General features: G+C 37.4%; 1 protein-coding gene across 10 annotated transcripts in view; it reads right to left on the bottom strand.

The window, feature by feature from the left end:
* Window positions 1-1,106: 1,106 nt before the first annotated feature.
* Window positions 1,107-18,065, bottom strand: part of fbxo34 (F-box protein 34) — a 37,856-nt gene continuing 20,897 nt past the window's right edge. For 2 of the 10 annotated variants that reach the window (XM_052010679.1, XM_052010670.1), the window contains 5 exons: window positions 10,680-10,794; window positions 10,346-10,433; window positions 9,425-9,535; window positions 7,170-7,422; window positions 1,107-6,047 (listed from right to left, as the gene is read on the bottom strand). In XM_052010679.1, the coding sequence (XP_051866639.1) occupies window positions 3,875-6,047; window positions 7,170-7,243 (2,247 nt within the window). In that variant the 5' untranslated portion in view covers window positions 7,244-7,422; window positions 9,425-9,535; window positions 10,346-10,433; window positions 10,680-10,794 and the 3' untranslated portion in view covers window positions 1,107-3,874. The other 8 variants (XM_052010684.1, XM_052010659.1, XM_052010702.1 and 5 more) reach the window with 7 other exon arrangements.

Genomic DNA, 18,065 nt, shown 5'->3' on the forward strand with positions numbered 1-18,065 from the left:
ACCCAACTCCAGCTGCTGATTTAGCATTTGCTGCCAATATTTCTGAAAATGTTAACTTCTGAGGGATCAATTCTGTAAGCCCTTTAATCAGGTGGGAGCATAAACTTAATTTCATAACCCACTCAACACAAAAGATTCTCCTTACATTCCCATTATCCTCCACTGCTCTCCCAATGACTTCTACTATCACCATCCCTTTTCTTTCTTTGCTCTTCCCTCCTCCTCTCATTACCAATCTCTTTTCCCTAAACAACCTCTTTTCACTTCCACATTAACCTACCACAAAATGGTGCAGTACTCGCCACTACACTGTAGACCCACGTCTGCAGTTCATTTGGGCCTCCTCCAATCTGCTGATATTAAAGACTTATTTTCTCTTGACTGAATAAGGTTTACAACCTATAGTTAAAAATAACAAAACACACCATTATTTCCCAGAAGAGCCCTGTAACTCTTCAAGCATCTATATGTTCCATTGTCTCCTTAATATTTCCAAAATCTTTCACCCATCCCACCCCCAACTCAGTCTTCTGGCCTCCAGTGACAAATACCTCCCTGCCATGTTCTAATTACTAGAACATTCTATGGAGTCTGTTTCACCACTGAAGGAGAATGTGACTCACCCTTGCCCAAAGTCCTTTTACCCACCTTTGCTCCACATCTCTGATTAATGAAAATCCATCAAGCTCAGATTTACAAACAACAACTGACAGAGCCTCAATTGTGGAAAAGTTCCAAAGATGTATCAGTCTCTGCAAGCAGAACTTCAGTCCCAAAAAACAAGGTTCAAACTTTTCAGCTAGACTGCCCAATCAGAAAAAAAAGTTTATCTACCTGCAATTCTCCTTAATATCTTGAAAACTTCAATCGAGTTATATTACAACCTCCTAACTACAACCTGTTGTGAACCAAAAATGTCAAATCTTATTACTTATTAAAGAATATGTACTCCGAGGCTTTGGCACAGTGAGTGTTGATTGGATGCATCAAGTTGTAATTACAGACAAGCAATTAAACTCACTGTTTAATGAGTACAACATTTGCTTCAATGCATTTTCAAAAACAGTATCAAATCAAACCAGGGTACTATTTTGTGGAACTTCACACACAAGTAAACCACTCTTCAATTTAACACAAATTATATTACCATCAGTAACCACCTGCACTTTGCGTCAGAATCATTGCCACCACAACCACTGATCACCTCATTGTAGGTTGCTCAACCACAGTCCCAGCTTTAAACTTAAAGCCACTAATATTGCCACCATCCAAGAAGAATTAACAGCCCAAAGCATGGATAGGATAAGCAATCTACCTATTTCATGTGACTGATTGGTGCAATTGCCCAAAAAAAAAGCAAGTTGATCACATACATATCTGCACATTAAAAGCACACAAGGCAACAATGTGGTGTGGTGTGGGGGGGGGGTTTTAATGATAAATAAATAAATAATGTGAAGGAGGTACTAATAACAGACATAACCAAGATAGCTTAAAATTATGCCCAAAGATCTAAGTTTGGAACAAAATTCTTAAGGATTGTGTATTAGTGTAATTGCAAACCACTGTCGCCAAAAAGTGAGATAATCCATTTCAATGATGAAATGTTGATTAAGTTGTAATCAACCAAAAATCTGGCTTTATTAACAAATGGAATATTTGGAGTCTGATACAGCTTCCAACATAATATTTTTTTAAAAAAATGTTCTAATGCAGAAAAGTGGATATAATGAATTTCAAAATTGGGTACCAAACATTTACAACCAGTAATTTTTCTATTAATGTCCCATTTCATTCATTTTACAATGTTTTAAGCTTATAGATTTTAAACTTATAGAAAATTGCAAGTTAATGTACATGATACACAGAAACAGCAGCTTTATAATTGTTTTTCCTAACTGCTGAAGTGTAAATAGAGATTGTTGCAATTAGCATGTATTTCAGAGCAAGCAGCAAGTTTAGTGGGAATGAAATATATTCTAAAGCAAAGCTATATGCAGTGTTACAGGTTATGCAGAATTAAGTCAGCAGGCAACAGATGAACATTTTTAGGCACTATCTGAAAATAAAGGCAAGTGCAGTGAGAATCAAAGAAAAACATAGATGGGATACTTTGTAATGAAGTTCAAAAGGGACACATTTAAAAGAAAATACCAATGCAAAAATAAAAATTCTAGCTCCAATAACAAACAAAAATGTACAAATATGCAATTGTGTACCCCAAGCTTGCAAAAGCAGTATTAAAAGCACTTTAAAGATTTATTTCGCAAAATGAGTATCTCTACAGCATCCTTACATTTAGACTTGGGAGTAGCAACAAATAAAAATCAAAATATTGCATGGGAGGAGAAATACTGAGCCAATCAGGAGCATCCGCGGAGAAAGGAATAAAGTATTCATTTTTCAGAACCCCATTTTTCCTCTTTCCATTGAGCATGTCCTGGTAAATATTTCCTGCTTTGGTCTTAAAAGTTCAACTGTTTCAGGGTTTTTGGAATTTCTATTAATGCAGTTTGAGAAAAAAGTATAATACTGTGAAAATAAAATTCCATTTATATACAGACTTAAGAAAATAAATAGTTATTCATACCAGGACTTGGATTGAGACTTTCTTTTAATCAAATTCCCTTCCCTTTGAAGGGAAACACTGCAGGTCAGATTTTAAAACACAAACACGTAAAAAAAAACTCCACTCATAATTTTAACAAGTCAGGGAGAGATAGGAAAAATAAACAATAAAGATTAAAATTAATCTTTTTAAAGTTAAGCAGGAACAGGACTTTTTACTGGAACTCAAAACATAAAAACAGATCAAGTTTTATTTTAGATGCTAAAGCTCAAATATTTATATTAAAGCCTGGCAATTTATTATGTTGTTTGGATTTCAACATGGGCCATTCCTGATATACATGGGGTTGAGGTCCTTTTTCCTCTTCCCACAGTCCTCTATAATACCTCGGCATAAGGACTGAGTTAGATCTCTTTCATGGAAAGCTTTGTTTAAAATACTTATTTCTTGTCAGCAAACAAGATTTCAATTATGATCAAGTTATATCAATTGGACCAAAGAATTGTTTGCCATGGCACAATGAATTTTATTTTTGATGTACAGTTGAGTTATATGCTATTAACACAAAATTGGTAAATCCTATTAAAACATCCACCTCACTAAAATGATCACTACACAATAGTTCATATAACTCTCCACATATGCCACCAAAACTTTAAGACCAGTAAAAACCCTCCCCCCAAAAAATTTGAGACTCATTAATCCAAAGTAAGCATTGCTGTACACTGACAGTGTCAATTCAAGCAATGCGACTAACTTTCAACCAGTTTTCATTTTGCATAACCTGTAATTCTGCAGTGCCACTAACAATTTTTTGTACTTGCCCTAACATTGTAAAGCAACACTTGCTCATCATAATTCTCAGGAGGTCTCAGGTGGCCAATTTTGTTTAGATTTATTCATTTCCATGCCAATATTTTTGCACTTAAATGTAATTTTAGGTAGAATACACAATCTATTCAAAAGAAAGACCATTACTTAAAACAGACTAACTGCGACACTGATATAGCTGCATTGTAGTGGTTTGTTGCTGTGCCAGCTACATTAACAGTACAATACTATCATAAATCAAACACATGATAGAGCAAATACTGCACTTCTCACAGCTATTGGCTGCTGCAGTTTGGTTCATGCAGATTCACATAAGCTAATATGTTCATACTGTACAATGTAAACAGTGCAGAACCAATAAAATATTCCAATTTCTATAGGAAGCAAACAATTCAATAACAATATTTTATATCCCCAGTCAGACTAAACCAAATTCATCATTTTTTTTAAATGACATATTTCTTCTTCTTCACTCTATACTTTTTCACATATTTGTTGCATGTGATTATGAGACTGCACCCAGTTATTATCATGAAGCCCAATTTTACAGCCTGGTGAATCTTTTTCTGTCTGCCAACAACACATCCAGTAAGAACGCCCATAGGGTACAACTTTATAATAGGGTTTTGAGTGCCACCGACATTGTGACACATCCCCCTTTGAGTAATGCTTTTTACATTGCTTGCATGGATCATCTTTGTATCGTGGGTCACAGACCCAGCGCGAATCTGTTGCTCTAATGTCATAGTTTTCTATAATGAACTTAAAATAATGGCACGAGCATTTGAGAGCTGCCAGGGTTTTGGTAGGAAGGAACATGAAAATCTTCACCATGATGTGGTGTGGCAAAAAGGCCATGTATTGCCGAGGCTCAAGAAGCTGTTGGATTTTGAAGCGAGTTTCTAGGAACTCATGAGATACTTGCCTTCTTAGAGGAAAGGGCTCAGTTAATGAAGGGTACATAGTTCCAAAAGGTGTAAGAGAATTGCTCTGATTCGCTTCTGAGCAACTTCTGTTAAATGTTCTGCTTTCAGCAATCAGAAAGTCATCCCTGCAATGTGCAATATCCAGGATTTCCTCAGTAGTATTTTCAATTGAATCCAAGTTTTCCATGTGGGACTGTTCAAGTGTGAAAAATAGTTCTCCAGGAAGGGGTTCCTCACAAGGATTAAATCTAGTTACTGATGTACATTCTGTTGCTTCCTTCACCCTCTTAACCATATTCCTATCCACCACACAGGACTCTAACTCATTGACAATAAAGTTATTTGCATATTCACCCATACCATTCTCTGCTAAAGTAAAGTTTGATACAAACTTATTGTCCATCTCCCAACACAGTGATGGGCTATTACAGGACTCCACTGATATCTCAACATCACTACTGCAATGTTCTCTGGTACTATTTGGCAATGATGTTGCTTCCTTGTGGGTTAATGAAGCCTCTTTAGAAGAGAGATCAAATACCACACCAGAAAAGTTAATAGCTAGAGATGGAACATTATCCTGTGGTTCAGTGCATGGTTTAGTATAGTTTGAGCTTATGTGGCTGCATTGTTCTTTGCTTTGCCCAATGTTATCAACTGTTCTGGGTGCACCAGTTGATTTTCTAATTATGCCTGTACTCTTGGTACTTTCTTCTGAAAGGTGCGGATTAGTCAACAAAACTCTCCCCACCCCTCTCCGAAAGCTATTATTCCTAGCTTCTCCATTTCTGTTGTGCTGATTTTTTAAGCACTCAGATTCAAGCTTAGCTATTACTTCTATAACTCGAACATATTCACCCTGTAGTTTTTTATTTTCTGTGGACTTTTTGTGACTTAAACCAGACTCAGATCCTGTGTGTGAAATGGCTTCTACTGATGGGGACCCTACCTTTGAATGCGCAATACTTGGCAAGTGAGCATTGGCATTTGTAAACATTTTGCTGCAGTCGGGGAGAAGAGAATTTGCCCTTTGTTCTAGAAGAGCCACCATTTCTGCTACAGAAAGAGAGCTGCTATGACAATGTCCATCAGCATTTTGTTTATCAAGATTTACATTTGAATTCTCATCACAGTTACTGGTTGTTTGTGGGTCAGCACGCAAATATCGTCTGTCAATATCCTTTACACTATCTTTTCTCATTGGTTGAATTTTTACTTTCTCTAGATCAATAGATTTCCTTCTGCGTTTAGCAGTTGTGACCTCGGCATCCCAACTGCTTTTTAATTTCATGGAACTCGTCCTATTATTGCATTGATGTGCTGCAAAGAAGGCAATTTTCTCCTTTGTGTTACCAGGTTTTATGACAGCCCAGATATCCAATTGTGCCTCCCCTTCTTCCTGATGAATTGAAGGAGGCAGAATGTTTTCAGACATGTGTTTCTTTCTTCCCTTAAAGCTAACATTATCAGCTGGATTCCTCATATTGCACATTTTATTTTGAGAAATGAAACTAAAAGGTCTTGGACACCACAAGCTGATGTGAGATGCCAAAGCAAAGGATTTACAACACAATGGTTTGTTGCAGGTGGATTGGCATCTTTCAACCCCTACAGTTGTATGGTGGCTTGAATGGAGCTCTCTGAGTGCCTCCTGGCTTGATTCAAGAGATGCATCTTTCTTTTGTAGCTTTGGGTATGGCTTGAGATGCATGGTTGCAATCCTACAGATAAAGAGAAAAATTATCACAATACAACCGTACATTTTAATTAAATAAAATAAAAATACAGAAGAGATACTTTGCAATATTTCATACATGGTGAACGATACCCACAGAAATATTTAGTCTTGACATATAGTAATATCAGCTACCTGCTCAACAGCTCGAGTTCAGGAGGCCTAAACCCGTGGAGCAAGCATCTAACACCTTTCCCAGGGCATTCTATAAACATATCTATGTGAGTAGACAGAACTGTTGGTAAGCCACAATACTGAACATAATTACATTCCTATGCTTACTGCAAAGCAGGCTATCCCCTTTATTGGCTGAAATCAAATGCATCACCCAGATGGCACAAGAAAGAACTCAAAACTGGAGTTAGTGGAACCCTTAACTATCCATAAGCAAGCCCCGTCAAAAATAAAATGAGAAATAAATAAGTTTGTGCTACTAATAAACACCATTACAGAGATTTAACTACATAATGAAACTAGGAATAAATTTATAGGACTATCACCTGCACTACAAAGCTAATCATGGTATACTGATAAAGCTGTTTCCAGATTGGAACTGGGTACAACTAACATAAAAACCAGTGGGAATCAAGTTAAAGGAAGGAACAAGTTCTTAATTTGGCAGCATGGTGATGGCGTATTTAGTGGTGCTGCTTCACAGCAACTCAGATTCAATCCTGACTATTGATGTCGTCAGTATGGAACTTGCACGTGACTTTCTCGGACAGAAATGTATGGAGGAAAATAGAAAGCAAATGCAGTTGTTCATGCTGTTACAAATTAGGATCGTAGAAATTAAATTTAAAATATTACTGTATCTCATCATGAAATGTTAAGTAAAAGGAGAGAAAAAAAAATCACAGTAAGCACAGGAGATGCAACATCTGTCCTTTCACCTCTTCCCTTCCCACCATCCTGGGACCCAATCTTTCTGGATGAAGCAGTGATTCACTTGCATTTCTTCCAATCTAGTGTACTGCATTCAGTGTTCACTATATGGTCTTCCCTATACTGAGGAAATCAAAAGTGGTGATCGCTTTGCAGAACATGTGTGCTCAGTCCTCAAGAGTGACCCTGAGTTTTCTGTAACCTGACGCTTTAATTCTCTAACCTACTCCCACTGCAAACTGTCTGTGATATCCTGGATGTTACATTGAGGTCCAATGGAAGTTTGAGGAACAACATCACATCTTCTGTCTGGGCACATTGCAGCTTTCCAGTCGCAATATTGTACTCTCCAAGTTTATGTTTCTCTATCAGAACTGGCCACTTCTGTCAAAAGACATCCATCTGTGATGTTGGTTTAGTTTTTCCTCTCTTTCCATTAGTACAGCTTGACCTGCTGGGCACATCCCACAGCCTTGCTGTTGATGAAAAGAGATTGACAAATAAATACTCTTCATTCTATCCATCCTTCCCATCAACTTCTCTCCAACTTAAAATTAACACTATCATCTTTCTTTTCCATTTCTGATGTAGGGTCTCTGACCTGAAGTGTTAATTTTATTTCTCTTTCCACAGACATTGCTGCACCTGCTGTGTTTCCTGCATTTTCTGTTTTTATTATGATATTTTCACCTTGGAAATAGCGACCAGAACATAGAGGAATTTAGTGGCTGCCTGTTGTCAACCAAAGCGAGTAAAACATACCCAAACTCAACTTTATAGAAAGTAGTTTGTAAGGGAATATTATAAAGCCAAAAGCATATACCTGACATTATTTTAGAAGAGAAAATTAGAGGAAAAATGCAATATTTTTAAAAATATATTCCCGTTAAGGCATGCTGGAATATAATATTAAACTTGCTTGTTTGCAGAAGAAAAACCTGAGATGGTGTAGAGAAAAAGGGTGATAGACAAGAGTAGAAAATGCTGCGTTGTGGTGGTTTGGGCAAAAAAAAAATTGATTTCTTCAAGTACAAAATCTCATAACCCAAGATAAATCAGAAAATAATAAATACAATTAAGTTGGGGTAAAGGATGGGGTGGAAAAGGGTTGAGAAACTGATTCACAAGCCAAATACAAGAGAATGGGATTGTTGTGAATATAAAACAACGGAAAAATCAAAATAAACTGCAGATGATGGAAATATGAAGCAAAAGCAAAATTCTGGAAGTACTCTGCTGATCAGGCATCACCTGAGGAGACTGTAAAACAAGTGTTCAGAAACCAAAATAAAGGAGGAGAGAAGAAAGATGGGAATAAAAGAAAGAGAGTCAAAGTAAAAGCTTATATTTAATTATCTTACACACAAAATCTCAAATGATTATTAAAGTTTGAAGGAATAAGACTATCTGATGAAAGTTCATTTTCAATGCCAGAGGGGTTATTTAAAAATAATCATAATTCATATTTATTATCCCCTTAAATAAATGAAGAAACTAACTTTTTTTGGCAAACTTCATGGTAATTATTGCAACTTCATGTTGAGTCACCATGAGGTTCTTGTGTAAATGATTAGGAAACTTCAATTTCTGATATAGCAAATTGCTTTCTGATTTACTCTATTAGGACAGCGTGAGCTTTTCCATTATACTTACCACAAAATATGAGCCACTACAAATAACTCAATAGCAAACAAGGAAAACAGGTGAAACAGTGCACTTACTTATTACAGCACAGGAGACTTGTCTGCTCAATGGGTCTATGCCACCTCCCAGAGATACCCCATCAGTCCCATTACCCTTTTATTTACCTGCAGTCAATTCCCTCTCGTATGGCCAAAGTTCCCCCTCGATACTTCTGCCACACTAGGGGTAACTTACAGTAGCCAATTAACCTACCAGCAAATCTTTGGGATACTGGAGGAAGCCAGGGTACCCCAGGGAAAGTGCAAACTGTAACAGGTAGTACTGGAGGTCAGGAACGAACACCAATCATTGGACCTGTGAGGCAACAGCACTAACTGCTGTGCCACCCTGCAACACTTGAACCAAAACAGGTTTAAAGTTAGTACCATAAACTATATCTTGCCAAGATTTGAGGAAGATCAGATTCAACTGATACAATTTGCAATAAATTTGCTGCTTGTTTATTTTCACGTTGTACTACGTAGGAGACTAGCACATAAAATTAGCACACACATGGTTGGAATGCTTCCAAAATATACTGAAAAATGTCTGAAACACAGCAAAAGGTACAAAGATCTAGACAGGTATGGAACAATGTAACCTGTAAATTCCTCACTGATCAGTGCTGGGCTGATTATTGTTCATAAACTACTTAATATGTTGGAGTGGGAATAGAAACCAATTATTCAAAGATTGTATTTGATACCAAACTGTGAGAAACTATAAACAATCAGGAACAGGCTGATCAAAAACAGAAGGACTAAGTTTGAAGGTATATCTCTTTATGCTACCCACCATAAAATCTGTTCATATCACATCCTTGTGTCTCATTTGGAGTCCTAAGTACATCAAAGCAAACTTGCTCAAGGGAACAAAAGTTTGCCTGGTGAAGAGCGGTGAAAGTCACTAAACAAGATGAAGAGGAGAAGAAAAGTAATAAAATTGATAAACACATTTTTTAGATGCTTCTTTAGGAGCTTACATTTATATTAATACCTTTCACATCAAGATATTTTCACAGAAGGCAAGGTGGAAATCAAACAGAATTGGCACAATGTAGTCAAGCTTGTAAGCAGTGTGAAGCTGAATGGGAGCAGGCAGGTCGGTTGAGGTACCTGCCTAGGAGTGAGGTTGGGGTACAGAAGAAAAAATATCATGCAAATTAAAAATCACTATGGTCTAGAATCAAGAAAAGCAAAATGATACTTCAGTGGAAGGCAGTGAATACTGTTTCTCAAGTCATAGTGTCAATTGAGAGGGAAAATTATGACACAAGTACAACAACACATTGGTAAGGTAAAAACAATAATGGATAACAAATATATTTCTGCTACACTCACTAATTTTCTTTTTAAACAGAATGCCAAATGTTCATACTCGCCAAATTGATATTTCATTAAAATTTGTAATCCATTCAATATATTGTGTCTCAAAAATATAAACCTAGTTCTTACAACAAATTTTTATACACACTAACTCAATATAATTTTTTTAAAAAAGCAATGAATTTACATATTATTCATCCAAGCGTTTAAAGAAATAGAGAATCCTTCAAACTTTGCAGATTATTGGATCGACTTAATTGCACCATCTAGCAAAGGTCATGCGGTCAAAAATACCAAGTTATATTTACAGGATGACAAACTGGGTGTTTGAACACTTGAGGTTTCATTCATGGATGGGGGAAGGGGGTGGTGAAGAAAAATAATTACTGACCCTTTTCTATGTAATGGTTTCATATCCCTGGTATGCAACCCCTTTCTTCTCTCCAAAGTATGCTACATCTTGGTGGGGCTGGAATAAGCTGATACAACAACACACACAGAAGTTCAAAAATGCTAGATATGGATGGCACTTTAAAATCATAAACGTTCCAGGATAAGTAGAAATATTTTAATGCTTTACCTTGATGCAAAAAAGGTTTTATAAGTGTTGCAAATGCTGACTAATGGACAATGATTTTCTGACAATGTCATCAAAATTTACCTAATTAATTGAAGCATGCACTTTTCCCCCTCTTATACAAGCAGTTATTAACTGATATTCTCACCAGAGATAATTCCAAAGTAAGGCATACAGTCACTTCCTTCACTGCTTCCTATATCCGGACCTCTGAAAACCCGGCTTCTTACCACACAGTATTACCACATTTACTTCAAAACAAACTGAAAGAGAAGAGAGGAAATAATGTTACTTAACACACAGAAGTACCAAAACTAATAGTTCAGTGGCACACAAATGTTGGTTCCCTCACACCTTTGTCTTCTGACTTTAATAATATAAACAGGTAATAAAAAAATCATTGAAGTAATAGTTGTAATAAAACTGTGATGTATGTAGAAATAAAATTGCGAATTTTCTGATTAATTTGCATCTTTGCAAGGGACTGTAGTCTATAGCAACAAATTAAAATACATAATAGTACATCATTAATAGTTTAATGATTAAGAACTTTAGAATTCGAAGTAATCTTGAAAGAACTAAAACAGTATAAGGTAGCTTCTCACACTCAACTGCTCCCAAATAACTATGCATAATAGCACAAGGAAGTAGAATGGTCACAGAACGTAGCACAAGCTAGATGAGAAAGATTCTAGTGCTGAAGTAAATGTAGTTATTACATTACAATCTCTGGAGATTCAGAGGCACGAGACTGTGTTTCAGAGCAAAGGAATGTCACGAGATATTATTCCAGAGGCCTAGTCCTGACTTAGCATCTGCAGCAAGTTCTATCCAAGAAATCCACATCTAATTATTTCCATTATCAAATACAATCCCACTTCTGCAGTAGAGTGCTAATCAACTTATTGCATTACAAAAATATTGAAGCGCTCAGCTTAAAAGAATTATTTTCCTACAAACATGGGCAAGATTGGCGGGCACATCCCTAAAAATATCCAACAGAACACTGTACTATATGACTCAGCTGCACTTTAATTTTTCACAAATAACTGACTCACAGCAAGATGGTTATATTTTTATTACATCTGAACAAAAAGGTTAAGCTTGGAGCAGGCTGTCACTTATCACAAGCAATTGACTAATAAAAGATAACCCAAACCTGCAAAGTGCTATCTGACAGTTTAGGTTTAGGCGTAGCCCCCAGCTGGTAACAAAGATTAACTGCTCTATCAGCCAGCTGTCACAGCAGGATACCATTAATTGCTTACTCATCCAACCAAAGTACCATGAACTATCAAAGCAGATAGAGAATGAGAAAATACTTCCTGTTGATGATCTTATACATTCTGTGAAAGAATGAAACAATCCAAAATTATTGTTGTCGTCAGAATATCCAAATAATAAAATGCACATTTCATTTTTCACTCCCTCTATTCCTAGAGGAACCATGCATGCCAGCAACCCAGATCCTTCATTTATTGTTCAAATTAAAAACTGTAACATTGAAAATTAAGTGCCTGTAGGATATTTGAACACAAGCAAAGTTCAATTCTGTCCTTAAGCACATACATCAACTCGAAGTGCCTGGCTAAAGTCAGCACCAATTACTGTACACTGAAATTAGGCTTTTGTTTTAGTTCTGTTGCACAAGATATACCATAAAATGCATTCACAGTTTAATCCAAAGATCTCCAATATATAGAATTTACAACTCAGAAGTAACCTGTTTGGCCTAACCAACTCAAGTATGTTAGAACTAGAGCACTGCCAATCCCAACCGCACATCCATCATGACTGTTGCCACCAGAATAACTTGATGAGAATCACCCGTGTTTGCTATGGTTTGTTTCTCTCATCGTCCACACACACAGTAATTCCCTCCAACATCAGTGGTAGGGATGTTATTGGAAAAACTTCTGAGGAACAGGATAAATCTACACCTAGAAGAGCTGAGATTAATTAAGGACAATCAGTATAGCTTTGTTGGAGGAAATCCCAACTGACCAATTTGATTGAATTTTTGAAGGAACAAAATGTATTAACAAGGGCAATGTGGTAATGTAGAGGTTAGAGCCTATGGGATCCAGGGCTAGTTTTGGTAATAGAAGGCAGAGGGTGATGGTGAAGGGCTGTTTTTGTGAATGGAAGCCTGTATCTAGCGGTATACCACAGGGATCAGTGTGGGGGCTTTATTTGCTGTGCCTTGGTATTGTATTATTGCAAATTTTCTTTGAAGCATGTGATTAAAATTAACCTAGGGGTCTTGATTATCAATTTTGCATCTTTAATTGAATAATACATTGCTTGTCATCCAACATTCATGAATCTTGCCATCCATGCCTTTCTTCCTCGCTGGAACATGCCAGTCAGGAATTCTGATCAGCTGGTCTTTAAACAACTCCCACGTCAGATGTGCATTTACTCAATAACAGCTACTCCCAATCTACTCTCCCCAGCTAGGGGCAATTCTGCAGCAACCAATTACCTAGCAGCCTACAGGTCTTTGAGATTTGAAGGAAACCAGACCACCCGATGGAACCCACATGGTCACAAGGAAAACATGCAAGTTTCACATGGACAGGACCAGAGGTCAGGTCTCAACCCAAGTATATGGCGCTGTGAGGCACCGACTCTATTAGCTGCACTACTGTCCACCGATATGAATAAATGTGCAAATACAAAATATATTCAAGGATCACAGCTCCCCAGTTATTCTTTTTATTTACAAGTTTATTAACAATTATTCAATTCACTTGCATTTAAAAAATACTTGAAAAGCATTATAAAAATGTGTAGTGTGAATGCAAAGTAATTTCAAAATGCCAATAAACACATTCAAAAGATTAAACAGTTTTAGTTAGCAGATCATTTAAAGTTATACCACGGTTCATTTTTAATGAAGCAAATGGAAATTGAGGGTAAATTTTCAAAATAAATGTCAAGCTGGATTTTCCCAACCTAGAATGACCATGAATGAATTTATTGTTTTCTTCACCTCCTAATCAGTGTGGTTCAGCCATTTTCTGCTGCAACCATAAAGAAATCTGAAGTAAAAACAGTAAGTGCTGGATATATTTGGCAAGTCAGACAACAGTTGTGGGGAGAGAAACTGGGTTAATGTTTCAGGTTGATGACCTTTCATCACAACTAGGAAAAAATAGAAAACAAGTACATTTCAAGTTGCAGAGGAAAGAGGAGGAATGGACTGAACAAAGGGAAAGTCTGTGATAGGGTAGAGACCAGTGGAAAAACTCCCTTTATTTCCAACTTTTCCTAATTCACATGAAAGGCCAACCACCATAATTCAGCTTTTGCCTTCCATGGAGGTGTCTTGCCAGCTGACCATTTCCAGCATTTTGCCTCTATTTCAGACTTCCATTGTTTGTAGATTTTGCTTTATGAAAATGAAATGTGAAACAATATGGCAACCACAAGAGTCTGTAATCTATTCATTTTATTAAGGAGCAGAATTTTTTGAAAACTTATACCTGAAATATCTGTTACAGCAGTAGGTTGGTGTTACAAATATTTTCAACAGCAAAGCTCAATGTTATAACACACAATGTATAAAATATAATTGAATTGTATAAGTAGCTGGTAGCCAGATTGCACAATTCCCATAAAGTCACACAAAAATGCTTTTCATCTTTTGTTGCTGTTACTTTTTTTTTAAAGTCAATTCTAAATTTTAACCAAAGAATTTAGTCAATTATATCCTGTTCTGACATGTGTCCCTGACAACTATGTTTGCAGGAAGCGTGTGCTGCTGCAGTTCCCCTCAGACCGCATAGATTGGTTAGAGCTGCTGTTGGCCTCACCATGGAGCATACAGGAGACACAAAGTGTCATAGATAAGAGCTTCAGTAAGATGATCACTGCACAGGTTCAGCTGGATGGTAGATGGGCGACCACCAGGAAGGGCAGGCACGAGTCCACTTTCTCCACTTTGGATATTATTAGGGGATGGTGGCCTTTCAGGGGAAAACAGCAGCAGCACTCAAATCAGTTGCACTATGACCAGTTCTGTTGTGCAGCAGACAGACAAAGACTAGCTGGGCAGGAGTGACAGGGGACTCTATGGTCATGGGAAAGACAGGCATTTCTGTGGCTGTGAGCAACAGCCTCCCATGTGCCAGAGTCAATGATGTCTCAGAGCAGGTACAGAAATTTCTAAAAGGGGAGGGTAAGCAGCCGAAGGTTAGAGTACATATTGGTACCAACAACATAGGTAAGAAAGGAGATGTGTCCTGCAAAGGTAGGAAGTTGTAAAACTGATGGTCTAGGATTGTAATTGCAGCATAATTCCCTTGACCACATGCTAGTGAGTATAGAAATACTAAGATAGAACAAACAAACAGGTAGACAGGGCAGTGAAGAATGAATTGGGCATGCTTGCCTTCACAGGCTGGGGCATTGAGTACAAGAGTTGGGAAGTCATGCTGCAGCTGCACAAAATATTGGTTAGACTGCATCTGGAGGACTGTGTACAGTTCTGGTCACCACACTACAGAAAGGATGTGGTAGGCTTAGAGAGAGTGCAGAAGAGATTTGCTAGGATGTTACCTGGAATGGAGGACTATAATTATAAGGAGAGACTGGATAGGATGGGTTTATTCTCACAGGAATGTCACAGGCTGAGAGGAGACCATATAGAGGTTTATAAAATTGTGAGAGGTATAGGTAGTCATAGTCTTTTTTCCCCAAGAGCAGGGTGGTCTAGAGCTACAGGGCACAAGTACAAGGTGAGAAGGGAAAGATTTAAAGGGGATCTGAAGGACAAGTTTCTCCCCCACACAGAAGGTGGTTGTTATCTGGAACGAGCTGCCAGAGGTGGTAGAGGCAGATACAATTACAATGATTAAAGGGCATTTGAACAGGTACTTAGATCAGAATGGCATAGAGGGATGCAGCCAAATGGCAGCAAATGGGATTAGCATAGATAGCATTATGATTGGGCCTGGACAAAATAGGCCAAAAGGGCGTTTCTGTGTTGAATGATTCTATATAATAACACAAATGGGATTAAGAAACAACAGCAAAAGTAGGCTATCTGGCCCTTTGAGCCTCCTCTGCTACTCATCATGATAATGGGTGATCTTCGAGCCCAGCTTCACATTCCAGCACTACGCACAAATCCCTCAATTTCATCAATATCTAGATTCACTGATCTCTCTTTTGATTGAACTAATGTCTGAGACTCCACAGCCCTCTGGCATTGACAATTTCAAAAATTTACCAGGCTCTGACTGAAGACATTTCCCCTCTCCTCAGTCCTACAGAGGTTGCCCTTCATTCCTGGACAATGAGCCCTCATTCTAGTCTCCACAGCCAGAGGAGGAATCCTCCCCTGCATCCAGCCTGTCAACCATGTAAGAATTTTGTAAATTTCATTGTAGCTTGACTGGATTTGCCCAATGAATTATTCTTAATTTTCTTTCATTAAAAATAGATTAGAAAGTGGGAAGGATAATGTTACGGACTCGGTGAATGTCCCTTTAAGATAGAGCAGTTGTGTGTGTGTGCGCGCGCGCGCCTGTGTGTGTGTGTGTGTGTGTGTGTGTGTGTGTGTGTGGGGCGTGCTTACATCAACAAAAGATAAAGGACGTAATGACGTTGTTGAAGAAGTCAGTCGAAGAGAGCGAGAGAGAGAGAGAGAGAGAAAAGGGAGAGAGACACCAGCCTGCTAGTTTCTCTATTGATGGATGAGAAACAATAACTGTGTCTGTCACTGCAATCCACGTATGGAAATTGGAAGTAATCGGTGGAATTCACTTTGTTGCTGACCTGTAGAAGGAAACAGGTATCTGTGTGGACAACCACGAGTCGGATGCTTTTCGGGGTGAGCAAGTCACTACTGAGTAAACACTGAGGTGTCGTTTGGGTTCCATTGTGGAACATTTGGACTTCGTAATTAACCTATGTTCTCTACATCTATGTCTTATCTTCAGACAATGGTGGTTGTTGAAGAAGCCTTTGCTCATGTTTCACCTTATGGCTTGCTGACCTGAATTTTGAGTTTGGGACTTTGACACACACACACAAACACACACACACACGAAGAGTTTAGTCTTTGGGGTTAATGTTCAAGGTTTAATATTTTTACTTCTAACATACTAACATTTTTACTTTTATTTTTCTTATTATCATAAGTAGTGATTAATAAAATAGTTTTTAAACACTGAATCATGAATCAGTGTGTTTCTTTTGTTGCTGGTTCGTAACAATAAGATGAGGAGAAAGAAAATAAAAACAAAGGAGAACAAGTTACAAGAGTGGGAGGAGTAAGAGGAAGAAGAGGTTGAAGCAGACAAAGTATCAAGGATTACAAGGAGAAAGTGACCAAATGGTATTGTGATAGAGGATCAACCATGATTAGGTCTGTTCTGTCTTTCTGAATGGGCTGAATGGCTTATTTTTGCCACTATTTTCTACATTTCTATGGAACAGAAAGAAAGGGAGGAAGGCTGACAGAAGGGCATCACAATCAAGTTTGGTGCTTTTCTCAAATTCACTTCCATGTAGATGCACTTTCAACATAGGTTTTTGGAAAACTTCGGTCCATCCCTGACCCATAAGCACCAAGGGTATTGCACTATTATCATTCCCCTGTCTGACATCAAGCCATTTAATAAATAACCTCAGTGTTTATTGGTTCTTAAGACTCATATATTCCATTGTTAAACATGTCAAGGAATAGGTATCACTGGAGAATATTTTATATTTGCATAGCAAATATTCACAAAATACATTGTGGTGTTAATTTAGATCAAGCATCCTCCACAAAACATACAGGTCACAATTTTTTAAAATCACTTTGGCACATGAAAATTGGTCACAAAGTACATCTTGCCAAAACAATTTTCAGGGAACCACAACTAATGTAATCAATGCAACTTACTCAAAACTTAATCCAAAGAGTATTCGTGACCCAAGAAATATCAATATTATTCAGGTAAATAAATGGCAAAAGACTTTTTTTCTGTTTAAATCTCACCAAGGCTGTGAAATGGATTTTAAAGAATCAGATAAGCTGGGCTACGATCAGAAAAACAATGAAAGCTGCTATAATGATAGCAGATAGTTTGGCTCATCAACACAACAGGACACAGAACCTGTTCAGCCTATGTGAAGCTCTAATCTAGTCTTATTACCCAATAAATGCATTGTACATATGTACAAATCTTTTATAACTATATATTTTGCAATAAAGCTAATATCATGTTTGTACAACTACATAAAAATTGTTACATATTGTCCATGTAAGCAATATTGAATCTTTTCTCAGTATCCTCAGTGATGGACACAAATTATTAATTTGTGCACCTGCAGAAAGAAGGAATATTAACCATAGTGGGTTAACAGCACATCTTTCAATTTCAATTTGTGAGATGACTCTTCAAGACAGAAAGAAAGATCTTTCCTTTTAAAAGGAAAGACTGAAAAAAAGGGCTTTAAGATAATGAAAAGGTTTTGATGGAGTAGACAGAGGATCACGTCACTACCCTACAAGTCATCCACTTGTAGGCAAGAGCTT

The sequence above is a fragment of the Pristis pectinata genome, chromosome 1, assembly GCF_009764475.1.
Source record: "Pristis pectinata isolate sPriPec2 chromosome 1, sPriPec2.1.pri, whole genome shotgun sequence".
In the NCBI taxonomy this organism is placed as follows: Eukaryota; Metazoa; Chordata; class Chondrichthyes; order Rhinopristiformes; family Pristidae; genus Pristis; species Pristis pectinata.